The sequence below is a fragment of the Notolepis coatsorum genome (genome assembly GCF_963971535.1).
Source record: "Notolepis coatsorum genome assembly, chromosome: 12".
Classification (NCBI taxonomy): Eukaryota; Metazoa; Chordata; class Actinopteri; order Aulopiformes; family Paralepididae; genus Notolepis; species Notolepis coatsorum.
This window is the reverse complement of record NC_140176.1, coordinates 21684538-21696847: the sequence shown is the minus strand read 5'-3', so window position 1 is coordinate 21696847 and position 12310 is coordinate 21684538. Positions and strand designations below refer to the sequence as shown.

General features: G+C 41.4%; 1 protein-coding gene across 1 annotated transcript in view; it reads right to left on the bottom strand.

The window, feature by feature from the left end:
• The window catches only part of hecw1a (HECT, C2 and WW domain containing E3 ubiquitin protein ligase 1a), a gene marked incomplete at both ends in the record, with an annotated part of 185584 nt that overhangs the window by 6416 nt on the left and 166858 nt on the right, over positions 1–12310 (bottom strand). Inside the window, 4 exon segments of the mRNA XM_084325777.1 lie at positions 1245–1443; positions 4780–4894; positions 5452–5598; positions 11457–11586. Coding sequence (XP_084181903.1) covers positions 1245–1443; positions 4780–4894; positions 5452–5598; positions 11457–11586 — 591 coding nt within the window.

The window sequence follows — 12310 nt, the reverse complement described above, 5'->3', positions numbered from 1 at the left end:
CCTCCGCTCAAATGATATTTCACGAGGGGCGATTCAAATAACATTTCATTAGGTATTCTCAAGCAAGGCGAGAGAATACCGTGTAATGGCTGCAGCGCTCGCTCAGCTGGCACTGAACAGCACATTGGGCGATGGAATTATACAGTAATGATTGAGTAAACACACACACACACACACAGGTGGCCAGTTTCATTGCCTCATTACGTGCAGAGCGATCAGAAAACTCTGCCAGCTGTGTAAGTGGAGCACATGTTGAAATTACAGCTAAATCTGTGGCACTATATACGACTATATACTGTACTAGGCCCCGCGCTACAGTGTAGGTTCACTACAGCACCAAATAAATAGTATCAGCGCGATGGAAAGAAATGTATGTCATGGGATTTACAGATAGAAAATGAATAACCATTTAGCCAGATGGCAAACTCGCATGTGACAAGGTTTTCTGTGCGCTGTGTGTGGCTTCAGCCTCTCAGTGGTTTTTACAGCACATTATTATTGTAATACCAATTCAGATACTTGAGTATTCGTCTATGGTGTTAACACCATATCCCGTTTACAATAGGCAGGATAACCTCATCTTCCAACTTTGGGAAACCTGAATATGAATGAATGAATAAATAAACACTTCAGTGACGTATGTGTGTATACAGATCCAGCTCTTAAAAATCGAACCTCTACTGCAAGAGTGCAGTATCGTTAACGCCTCGTTAACAGCACTGCCAGGTTAATGGTGCATGATTACCGCAGTAGCAGTAGCAGAGCAGAGCTCAGAGGCCTAAGAGCTGCATCTGTATATGTATGTATGTATATATGTGCATATGTAGGTATGTAGTTGTATGTATATAAAATGGCTAGAGAATCTATACAGGGTAACCTACAGTTTTGGCATATATATATATTAATAAGGAATTATTCCAAATGTTTTGTTAACTAAGTTCATTTCATTATACGTCTGACAATAAAACTAGCCGTTAGTAAAGTATGAATTAGTAAAAGTTACTAAAGTATGATCTGATGATGAGTAAAAAGAGGTGGGATTAAATAAGTGTATACTTCTTCCCACTCCTTTTCAAATATGTAAATGACAAAAAAAGAAATTAAAAGATTGTTTGACTTAAAAAAAAAAAATGTATACATTTATTATTTGAATGGCTTAAGGCTATATCTGTACTTGTTGTTTGTTTGTTGTTGCATATTTGAACGAAATCAAACTTCAATCAAATCAAAATCAAATCAAATACCTGGGCAGCGAGGTGACCTTCCCCCACTTCTCGATGCAGAAGCGCCGCAGGCCGTTGGAGCCGCGCAGGGCGGCGAAGCCCTCGTAGGGGACGCTGGACGTGCCCGTCACAAACTGCAGCAGGCGCAGCCGCTGCTCGTTGTTGAAGCGCTCCACGGCACCCCAGAACCAGCGCATCACTATGTGGCCGTCGTGGTAGCCTGTAGGGGGCGCCAGGGGAGAGACAGAATGAATGAATGAAAACTTTATTTAACAGATTGCAGAATGGGTACAATACAGTACGGCTCAATACACACAATTGTTATTAAGGGGATGCAGACCAGATAAAGACTTTCGTCTTGTTTACATCAAGGTCCCCCATCTTCATTTCATAGTGACATTTATGACATACACAACATACATGACATGACATCATGACATTTATGGCATAGGGACATACATGACATATTACAGGTATATAGTACTGTTACATTTGTGACATATACTATATGCAAATATACAGTACTGTTACCCATAGATCCTAACAGAGAATATATACATATGATGGAGAGGAGACTGTACATTTGGAGGGGGTGGGTGGGTGGGAGAAAAAATATACATATGGTGGGGAGAGAATATATACATATGGTGGGGAGGAGACTGTCTATTAGGAGGGGGGGGGGGGGGGGTTGGACATTTACGGTGGCCAGTTTTGAATTGCAGCCTCCCGTAGGTGCTCTTTAAGAGCGGTTTTGAATGTGTGTAGGGATTCACATCTTTTTACGGCTGTGGGTAGGGCGCTCCACATTGTCCCTTTGGGAAGTATTTCGACATACATGGGTACCTGTGGGGGTTTGAGTGGAGAATAAACGTAACTTACTGTACTGGAGCGCTTCGGCTATTTTCAAACAGACACTCTGCTGAAAGAACACTGAGAATTGGGTCGAGAGCCTGTTTTTGATGGATCCCCCACATGACGGTAGTAAAAGTAGGTTTACCCCCCGCCCCCCCCCAAAGACTTTGGACTACTTAAAATAGATGGACACATACTATGTACCTGCACTACTATTATTTATTATTTATATACATACAGAACTGCTCCACATGGTTTTTAATATATCATGCTTTAAGTACTGTAGTTTTAATATAGTTGGTTTTTTTTTTATATACAGTAGTGGTCTTTTTATTGTAGTTTTTTTTTTTTTTTTTTTTTTTTTCCCTCCATTTTCCTCCGATTTTCTCCCATCCCAATGTTAGTCGTATGCCAATTCCCAGTCCCTTCCTGGTCGCTGCGCACATACCCCCCACAGTCAGATCATCTGGGAGAGTGGAGGTTATCACGTGCTTCCTCCGACACACGTCCAGCCAATCACCGCTTCTTTTCACCTGGCAGCGCGGATTCTCATCGAGAGGGCGTAGCGTGTGGGAGGACCACACTATCCCCCTCAAGTCCTATCCGCGCTTAGCAGGCGCCCCGACCGAACTGTAGGAGTCGCTGTTTACAACGACCCGGACCCACCCCGCCAGCTTCTCCCACCCTCTGATACAGCCAATTGTATTGGTGCAGACGGCCAGCCAAGCTGGTGACAACCCCGGAGCTGTGAGCTGGATTCGAACAGGCTGGATTCGAACAGGCGAATCCAGCTCACAGCTCCGGGGTTGGTGACGAACGCAATCTCCGCTCGGCCACCTAACCGCCTTTTTATTGTAGTTTTAACTATAGTGGTGAGTGTCTATGTACTGTGACTGTATGTTTGTCTTTCAACCACTGCACAAATGAAGTTCCGAAAGGAAAATAAAGTAATTTGAAGTTGAAGTTGAAGTAAATGATTAATTTTACATTTACATTTACATTTACATTTAGTCAGTTTAGCTGACACTTTTATCCAAAGCAACTTACAAGTTCTGTACAACAAGTCAGCAGGAAGGGTACAACTCTGGCGGCTAAGGGTGAGTGGTATTGTTCGTCAAACAGTGTAGAACTTGAATGCTACAGTCTTGAGTGCATAGTAGTATAGACATGTTAGTATAGTAGGTACTAATATAGGCATGGTAGATTACTATTTCTTTAGTAGATTACTAAAGTGCATAATAGTAAAAGACAGTACGAAGGTTAGTCGTTTAAAAAATATATATATGTTGATTGAAGAAGTGTGTTTTTAGTAGACGGTGGAAAATTGGGCGGGTTTCAGTTGTCTTGACTGTGGTGGGAAATTCGTTCTCCATCTATCCGTCCAGCCATCCATCACCTTACCTCTATATTCGTTCTCATCTCAAAAACCAGATCAGTGTACGTAAACAGATATAACAATGGTGTGTGTGTGTGTGTGCGTGCGTGCGTGTGTGTGTGTGTGCGTGCGTGTGTGTGTGGTGCATTTAAACGTGTGTTCACCCTAAAAAGAATGTGCTCAAATGCACACCCACACACATACAGTCCTGTTTGACTTGGCTACAGGCGGTCTATGCTGTTAGCGTGAGCCTGTCAGTCTTCATATCTGCGTGTGTTTGTGTGCAAATGTGAGCATATACACGTAGGCTCCGCTCCGTGTGTCTAGACATGTGCACGTAAATCACTGTCAGTGTGATTCACGTTCCGGTCCAGAAAGTTATCCCACAGAGTAGAACCTGACAAGGTTCAGGGTGAAACGTGGCCTGTGTCAGGCTAGAGCTACATCAGCCATGACTACAGTATACCTGTCAGCACTCCTCAGTCTAAACATCATTTACTTTATTTAAATTCTATGAATTTAGGCTATTTACATAGAACAACCTGCTGGGTTTCACAGTTAATCTACTATGGCATGTGCTCGGTGTCTCTTACCTCACAGTGGACACTTGGGAGGGAAAAGAGTAGTATTTGTAATTATAAAAGAACATTGGACTGAGGGACTTTGTGGAATAACATTATGCACTACAACATGTATTATATGTCCAGTGCAGTGAGTTTACTTGTCAGCTATTTCACAGATCGAGTCCAAGCTCTTGCCCCTTTGCCCGAGCTAAGCTAGGCTAGCTGATCCGTATCCACTTCCATTCTTTTGTGCTAAGCTAGGCTAGCTTGCAGCCGGATAGCTTTCACACACAGGGAGGAAATGTCTGACTATGTCTATCTTCCTGTCTGACTCTGGAGAAGACGGTAAGCACATTTACCATAATGTTGTGATCTTTAAGTATTTCCATCGACTTTTATTTGAGTCTACAGTATGTTTTATTTTTGGTCATAAGAGTTGTTCTGGACGGGTCGTAACTGGCAACAGCGTTGTTGATGTGATTAGAAAGGGACTATCCCCTAAATTGGGGGATGGGAGGAAAAGTTTTTAAAAATTATTTAAAAAATAATAATAATAATAAAAACTTGTTCGGAGTAGAGGAGGTATTGGTCGCAACCAATTAGGTTCTATAATGAGGTGCTGCCAAAACTACAGTGGACTCAAACAGAAAGAAAAAAGTTAAATAATTTCTTCATGTAGTTAAAAATGATTTCCTTTATCATTCCCTCTGTTTCTTCTCCTCTCTCATCCCTCCCTTCCTCCCTCCCTCCCTCCCTCCATCCTCACCTCCTCTGTACTCAGTGTTGGTCCTCCAGTCGGTGAGATCGATCTCTGCGGTGCCGGCGATCACCAGCTCCAGCTCCCGGGCATCGAACACCGACACCAGCCTGGAGTCTACCACCTGAGAACAGACGGACAGAGAGACAGAGAGACAGGGCGACAGACAGAGACAGAGAGAGACAGAGAGGCAAACAGACATTGAGACAGAGAGGCAAACAGACAGAGAGACAAACAGGAAAACAGACAGAGATACAGGGAGACAGAGAGACACAAACAGGCAGGCAGACAGAGAGACAGACATGCAAGACAGGGAGACAGACAGGCAGGCAGAGAGAGAGAGTGTGTATGTGTGTGTGAGAGAGAGAGAGATAGAGAGAGAGAGAGAGAGAGAGAGAGAGAGAGAGAGAGAGAGAGAGAGATATCATGAAATAGAAACAAAAGAAAGACCATAAGACTGTGTGTGTCCCCCATGTTTGTACACCTTGACTGTTTGTACACCTGTGTGTGTACATACACATGTGTAGCTCAGTGGGTATTGTTTGATGTCTCACTTCCTGTGTGTGTGTGTGTGTGTGTGTGTGTGTGTGTGTGTGTGTGTGTGTGTGTGTGTGTGTGTGTGTGTGTGTGTGTGTGTGTGTGTGTGTGTGTGTGTGTGTGTGTGTGTGTGTTCCTGCCTACCTCGTAGAAGCCTCTGACCATAGCCTCTGTCTGCTGCACCACCCCTCTCTCCACCCGCCACTTGGCCATGCGCTCTATGTAGTCCTTCTTGTTCTTCTCCGTCACCTGGAGGTGAGCACCGCCCGACTTCAGCTCCCGCTCTGTCACCTAGCCGCAGTCATAATAATAATAATAATAATACAGCAGATGTATATACTGTAGCGCTTTTCCGAATGCTCAAAGACACTTTACAAAGCAAACAATACAATACAGTTTTAGTAGAGAGAATTATTTTTTAAATAAAAATAAAAAGGTGAGAGAGGAAGGAGTTCATGGGTTGAAAGCAAGGGTAAAAAAGTGGGTTTTGAGGGCTTTTTTGAACGATGAAAGAGTGTCTGCATGGCGGATATGTTCTGATGGGTTGGAGGAGGTTAGCATCTGCGGACCTGAGGCAGCGGGTATGCGTGTGGTGGCGAAGGAGGTCAGAGAGGTAGAAGGGGGCCAGGTTGTTGAGGGCTTTTAAGGTGATGAGTAGAATTTTTAACATCCTGTACATGATGGGGAGCCAGTGGAGATCATGGAGGATGGGGGTGAGCATGCGAGCGGCAGAGTTATGGACGTATTTTAGTTTATTGAGGATTTTGGTGGATGTGCCATAAAGAAATGCTGTTGCAGTAGTCCAGTCGGGATGTGATAAGTGCGTGGGTCAGTGTTTCAGCAGCAGTGATGTCACAATAGGGGAGGGGAGGGGTATTGGAAGTTGGAAGTGTCTATAGCCATAGATATATAGAACACTAGATAGCTTAAGGCGGAGTCACCAGTGTCACTGAACCGCCGCCATCTTGGGAGGGTCAGCCTTGAGTGAGAGTGAGTGAGCTGCACAGACAAAAATACTCATAACTCGCTGAAATATTGACGGATTTACAAACGGGTTGGTTTGCTATAAACATCAAAGATGTAGTTATGATACTGCATACTTATAAAAAAATAAATTTAAAGATGTATTTTTTTACAAACCGCTTGAATCATAGCCACGTTAATAATGCTTGTAATAAACCAAACCGTTTGTAAATCCGTCAATATTTCAGCGAGTTATGAGTATTTTTGTCTGTGCAGCTCACTCACTCTCACTCAAGGCTGACCCTCCCAAGATGGCGGCGGTTCAGTGACGTCGCTCTCCATTGGCCGGCAGCGTGGGCAAGCTATCTAGTGTTCTATATATATCTATGTCTATAGCCCTTTGGCCTGGAACGACAGTGGCTGTGCTGATTGATTGATTGATTGATTGATTGATTGAAAAGTTTATTAACAGATTGCAGAATGGGTACAGTACAGTACATCTCAATACATACAATTGTTAAGGGGATGCAGACCAGAGAAAGACTTTCGTCTTGTTTACATCAGGGTCCCCCATTTTCAATTCATCATAACATATATGACATACATGACATACAGATAGATAAGGTTAAGGTTAGGATTAAAGGCACTATTAGGAGGATTTTAACATCAATATACTGTATCAACTAAATGTACTTATGGGAAATGTGGTCTTATCATGAGAATTAGGCTACCACTTATTTCTGCAATGGTCTCATTTGTTTACTTAATTATATCAAGGTACTTTGTTAAAGGATAAGCCAGTGTAATACTTTCTCTTTTGTCTCATCAACATAGCCTATGAAAAGACTAAAACCTACGATGGATAACTTCTATTCTCAGTGCTCTTTCTAGTCTCTCCTACCCCGAGGAGCTCTCAACCAGGAAGCCATACGTCTATGCTAAACTCATTCAATTAATCTCACAAACACATGTTTCCAGTTTTAAATATCGTAATCTATTATCGTGAAAAACAGGGGCATTGTAGTTATTACAGTACTTCAAACGTACTTCAAAAGGCAACAAGCTCTATTGATCTATCGATGTACAGTATTAAACAGAGCATGGAGTCCGTGAGCAGCACGTTGCTTGTTACACTGGAGTCCAGGGAAAAGTACAATGCATGTGCATCACCTGTCACATGCTTATTTGACAAACAATGGAGTTCTATGACTTCTGAATATGAGCTATAATCTGATCTTGGCTGGATGGACCATACTTGTAAGTAGAAGAAATTCATTTTAGGTTTTTTTCATAGGCTATGTTGACAATAAGAAAACATTTGAATTACACCGGTCTTATCCTACAAGGTAGTAGTAGTAGTAGTAGTAGTAGTAGTAGTAGTAGTAGTAGTAGTAGTAGTAGTAGTAGTAGTAGTAGTAGTAGTTGTTTATTTTCGTCATCATCTCACACAATACAATATACACCATCATTTATCAATATTTTATTTTTACAGTGACTGAAAAGGTACATACTGAAGCATAGTGCTTATATGTGCCTGTCCTATATTCTTACCAAAACAGTATTCTAAAGAAAAAAGAAAGCAAGCAAAACAGTATTATTCACCCTTGTAGTTTTCAAAATTTGCTTTACAAAGAAATACAAAAATGTAGATTCCAAAACAGTATTCTAAAAGACAAAAAAGCAAACAAAACAGTGTTATTCACCCTTGTAGTTTTCAAAAATAGCTTTACAAACCTTTTTCTTAAAAACCAAAATCGAATTACTCATTCTTAACATCAGCATCAGCATTGTTCCACAAGTTAACCCCAATAATAGAAATACACCTCCTTTTAACCCCTTTCTTAGCTTTTTGAACAGTAAATTTACAAATATCTCTCAAATCATATTTTCTTTCATGTATTGAAAAAAACCTTTGCACCCTATCTGGGAGTAACTTTGCTTTAGCTCTGTACATTATTTGCATAGTTTTATAGTAAACCAAATCATAAAATTTCATAATATGAGACTTTATAAACAATGGATTTGTGTGTTCATAGTAACCAGCCTTGAAAAAACCAGGTGAAAAGATTATGACAGGTTACAGTCTTTGCAGCTTGGCGAACAAGCTATGACCCACGTCCAGGTCACAGCTGTCCACCCATACACTAACTATTTAACTTCCACACGTTATCATAATGGATAATGATGACAAACGAGTGCGTTTCCTTCACAGCAACACAGAAGTTCCACGACCACGGGACCAACAGCACTGGGACCAGAATTCATTTTCACTACCACACTGGGTTAACCCTTTCACTGCGACAATACAGAAGGTTAACCCTCTCACTGCCATGCGACAAAGGGTTAACCCTTTCACAACCACTACCTTCTGTAGTGTGGTAGTGAAAGGGTTAATGTCTTAAAGCACTCTTAATACACTGAACGTCAACCCAATAGAACCTTTTTTTACGGTTAGCAAACAATGATGATGTTTTGGCGCTGGATGTCTCCGGGGACAGTCTGGATCAAACCATGTGACGTCCGATGATCTGTACACGTGTCGGTTACCTTCAACTAGTTAAATGCTTTTATCCAGATTGTTATTCCATGGAAAAACACACCGGCGTGTGATAATAGTCTAGCCAGGTATTAAACCTCAAAGATCCTGACCCATATCTAATCTCACTGCAATAGAGACTGAGAGCCGTGGAGACAACACTAAAGTACATGCCTATTTCACGTTTTGAGAGCTTATTGCCTGGAACGCGGCCCATGTGACCCCCTTGCATAAAGGTGGGGATAGAAGTGACCTAAATAATAGAGACCAATCTCCAAGCCATCCTGCCTAGCAAAAATCCTGGAATCATTGGTAAACAACCAACTTAAAGCATTTATCAGAAAGCATTCTCTAAGCCCACACCAATCAGGTTTTAAGAGAAAAACCCAGTACGGTCGGTCTCAGCCATTATTCTAGTTATAAATTACATATAAGCCCTTGACAAAAGAAAACATTGTGCTGCCCTGTTTGTAGATTTGTCGAAGGTGTTTGATACTGTTGACCAATTGTTGGCTTTGATACAGGTGCTTGCAGTTGGTTTCAAAGCTATTTATTTAGAGATTTCAGTGTGTGAAAATGAGAAATGCCCAATCAGAGCTTCTACCCATTACAAAATGGGCTCCGCTCTACATCTTCTGGCCGCCTCAGACCCACTCCTATCCGAGCTCCGGGAGGGTCATCAAAGAGAAGCCGCCTATTCTCTGTCCTTGCTCCACAATGGTGGAACGAATTTCTCAACACAGTTAGGACAGCCGAAACCCGACCAATCTTTCGCCGTTGACTAAAAACACAATTATTCAATCAATATCTGAAATGAAAGAAAACATTTTAAGAAACCCCTAACCTTCTTACTGTCTTCTACTATCATGCACTCTTCCAATTTATCTTATTTGCCTATATTACTATCTACTATACTATGTCTCTACTACTACACTCAACACTACAGCACCCACGTTTCAACACTGTTTGATGAACATTGTTACTCAGCTGAAAGAGTTTGCTTTGGATAAAAGTGTCAGCTAAATGACTAAATTAACAATTTAAATGTACTAAAGGTGTCCCACAGGGATCAATCCTGGGCCCTGTCTTATGTACCATTTACATTAATCATATTGTCTCATCTCTGAGCAGCTGTCAAAACCACCTTTATGCGGATGAGTTCTCTATTGTACTGCTGATTCTGTGCAACTGGCCACTAAAAAATGACAATTCTCCTTTGACGCCCTGCAAGATGCATGCTTAAAGACAAATGTATGGTGTTTTCTAGAGCCACAAATATTGTTTACAATGACTTGCATATATCTACTATGGACGGAGTCTCATAATACAAATACCTTGGTATTTGGATTGATGAGGGATTTACATTTAAATATCACATGGGCATACTCGCGAATAAACTGCGGCAAAATGTATTTTGTATAGAAACAGAGCAAGCTTCCCTATGATTAGCAGAAAGATAGTTTTTGAAGCAGTGTTCTGTCTGTTTTGGATTACGGAGATGTGATTTATAGACATGCAGCGGCTAAGCCCTTAGACTCTGTTTATCATTCAGCCCTCAGATTTATTACGAGTGATAGTTATGGTACTCACCATTGTATCCTACATAATAAGGTTGGTGGTCCTCTCTGGCAGAGAGACGTGAGTTGCATTGTAATCAGTTTCTTTATAAATCCATAATTAGAGATTGTCCAAATAATATTACTTCTTTATTGGAATGGACCACTGGACCCTGTGATACATGGTCCAGTGATTGGCTCATGAGTACATAGAGTCTGTACTGAACTTGGTAGATCTGCTTTTGGCTTCTTTGCCCCTACCTAAATGGTAAATGGTGCCTTTATATTGCGTTTTTATACAAATCGCTCACATTCACACACCGACGGTGGAGGTAACCATGAAACCAGGCAACCTGCTCATCGGGAGCAATTACGGGTTAAGTGTCTTGCTCAAGGACACTTCGACAGGAGTAGCCATATGTTCGATTACCATATGACTGCTCTAACTCCTGAGCCACTGTCGCCCTATGCATACCCCATGGCAACTAGACACTCTAGTGTCTATGGGTCGATTTAGAACCTTGATGACCAATCAGGTCACCAAAATATGTAGTTGTTTTTAAATTGTTACCTCTTTTAAATATTTTTTTAAATCTGCTCTTTTTTCTGATGTTTCTGTATTTATCAACACACTATGCCATTTGTGAATATAACAACTTAACGACACTGTAAATGAGTTTACTTACTCAGTGTATTTATCGAGTACCAGCTGGCTCTGTTTTCTCATAATCCTCTCAGGGTTGATCGGTTCAAGTTCCAGTTAGATGCCAGGATACTGTAATACTAAAATAACACTGGACTGGACCCATAGCCACTCTCGCGCGCGCGCACGCACGCACACACACACACACACACACACACACGCACGCGCGCCGCGCGCACGCGCGCGCACGCGCGCGCGCGCACGCACGCACGCACGCACGCACGCACGCACGCACGCACGCACGCACGCACGCACACACACACACACACACACACACACACACACACACACACACACACACACACACACACACACACACACACACACACACACACACACACACACACACACACACACACACACACACACACACAGAGAGACACTGTCTGACCTGTCCAAAGACCTCCTCGTTGACAGTGAAGGTGAGGTCCAGGATGTCAGTGATGTCGTTGTCCTTCATCCACTGAAGACTCTGGTGGAACTCTTCATCTAGGTACTCTAGGTCTGACAGGTCTGTTGCTCTGCCGAGACACACACACAATGCACACTTGACAGCTGAGATGCAGTAATAGAAATAATAATAATAATAGCTTTACTATTATTAATAATAATATTATTATAATTATCATTATTAAATACACATATATATTCACATATATATTGATCCTTTTTTCAGAATAGTATCATTTTGTTTTAATTCTTCTAAAGAAAGATTTATTATAATCTCTATACGATGAATTGCAATCATAAAGATTAGCTAACAAAGGTGTGTAAACTGAGTTTAGGTGCGCTTACGAATCAAAGCCAAAGTGTTCAGGAAATGTATGATGCATTATCAACTGTATGTGTGTGAGCCTGGTAGAACGGTCTGGTGAAGACTGTACAGTATGTGTAGTTAGTAGGGCTGTCAAAATGAATGCTTTAACTCTGGAGATTAATTAAAATGTGTTAAAGCGTTACAATAAATTAATCTAGATTAATCTATGGAGTGAAAAATCTTCAATCGCGCCGCGGATATAAGAAAGAGGTCTAGCTGAGTCAATGTTGATGGTTTCGTTGAACATTTGTATTTCACAGGAGAGAAACTGTATTCAAAGAAAGCTATTAAAATAGTCTTTGAATCTAAATATACTTTCTTTGTGTTGATTTTACATTCATTCCATGATTTTATTCAAGTAAATATCTGTTACAAGCGTCGGTGTTATGTAGAAAAATGTTATTTTTAATCTAGATTAATCTAGATTA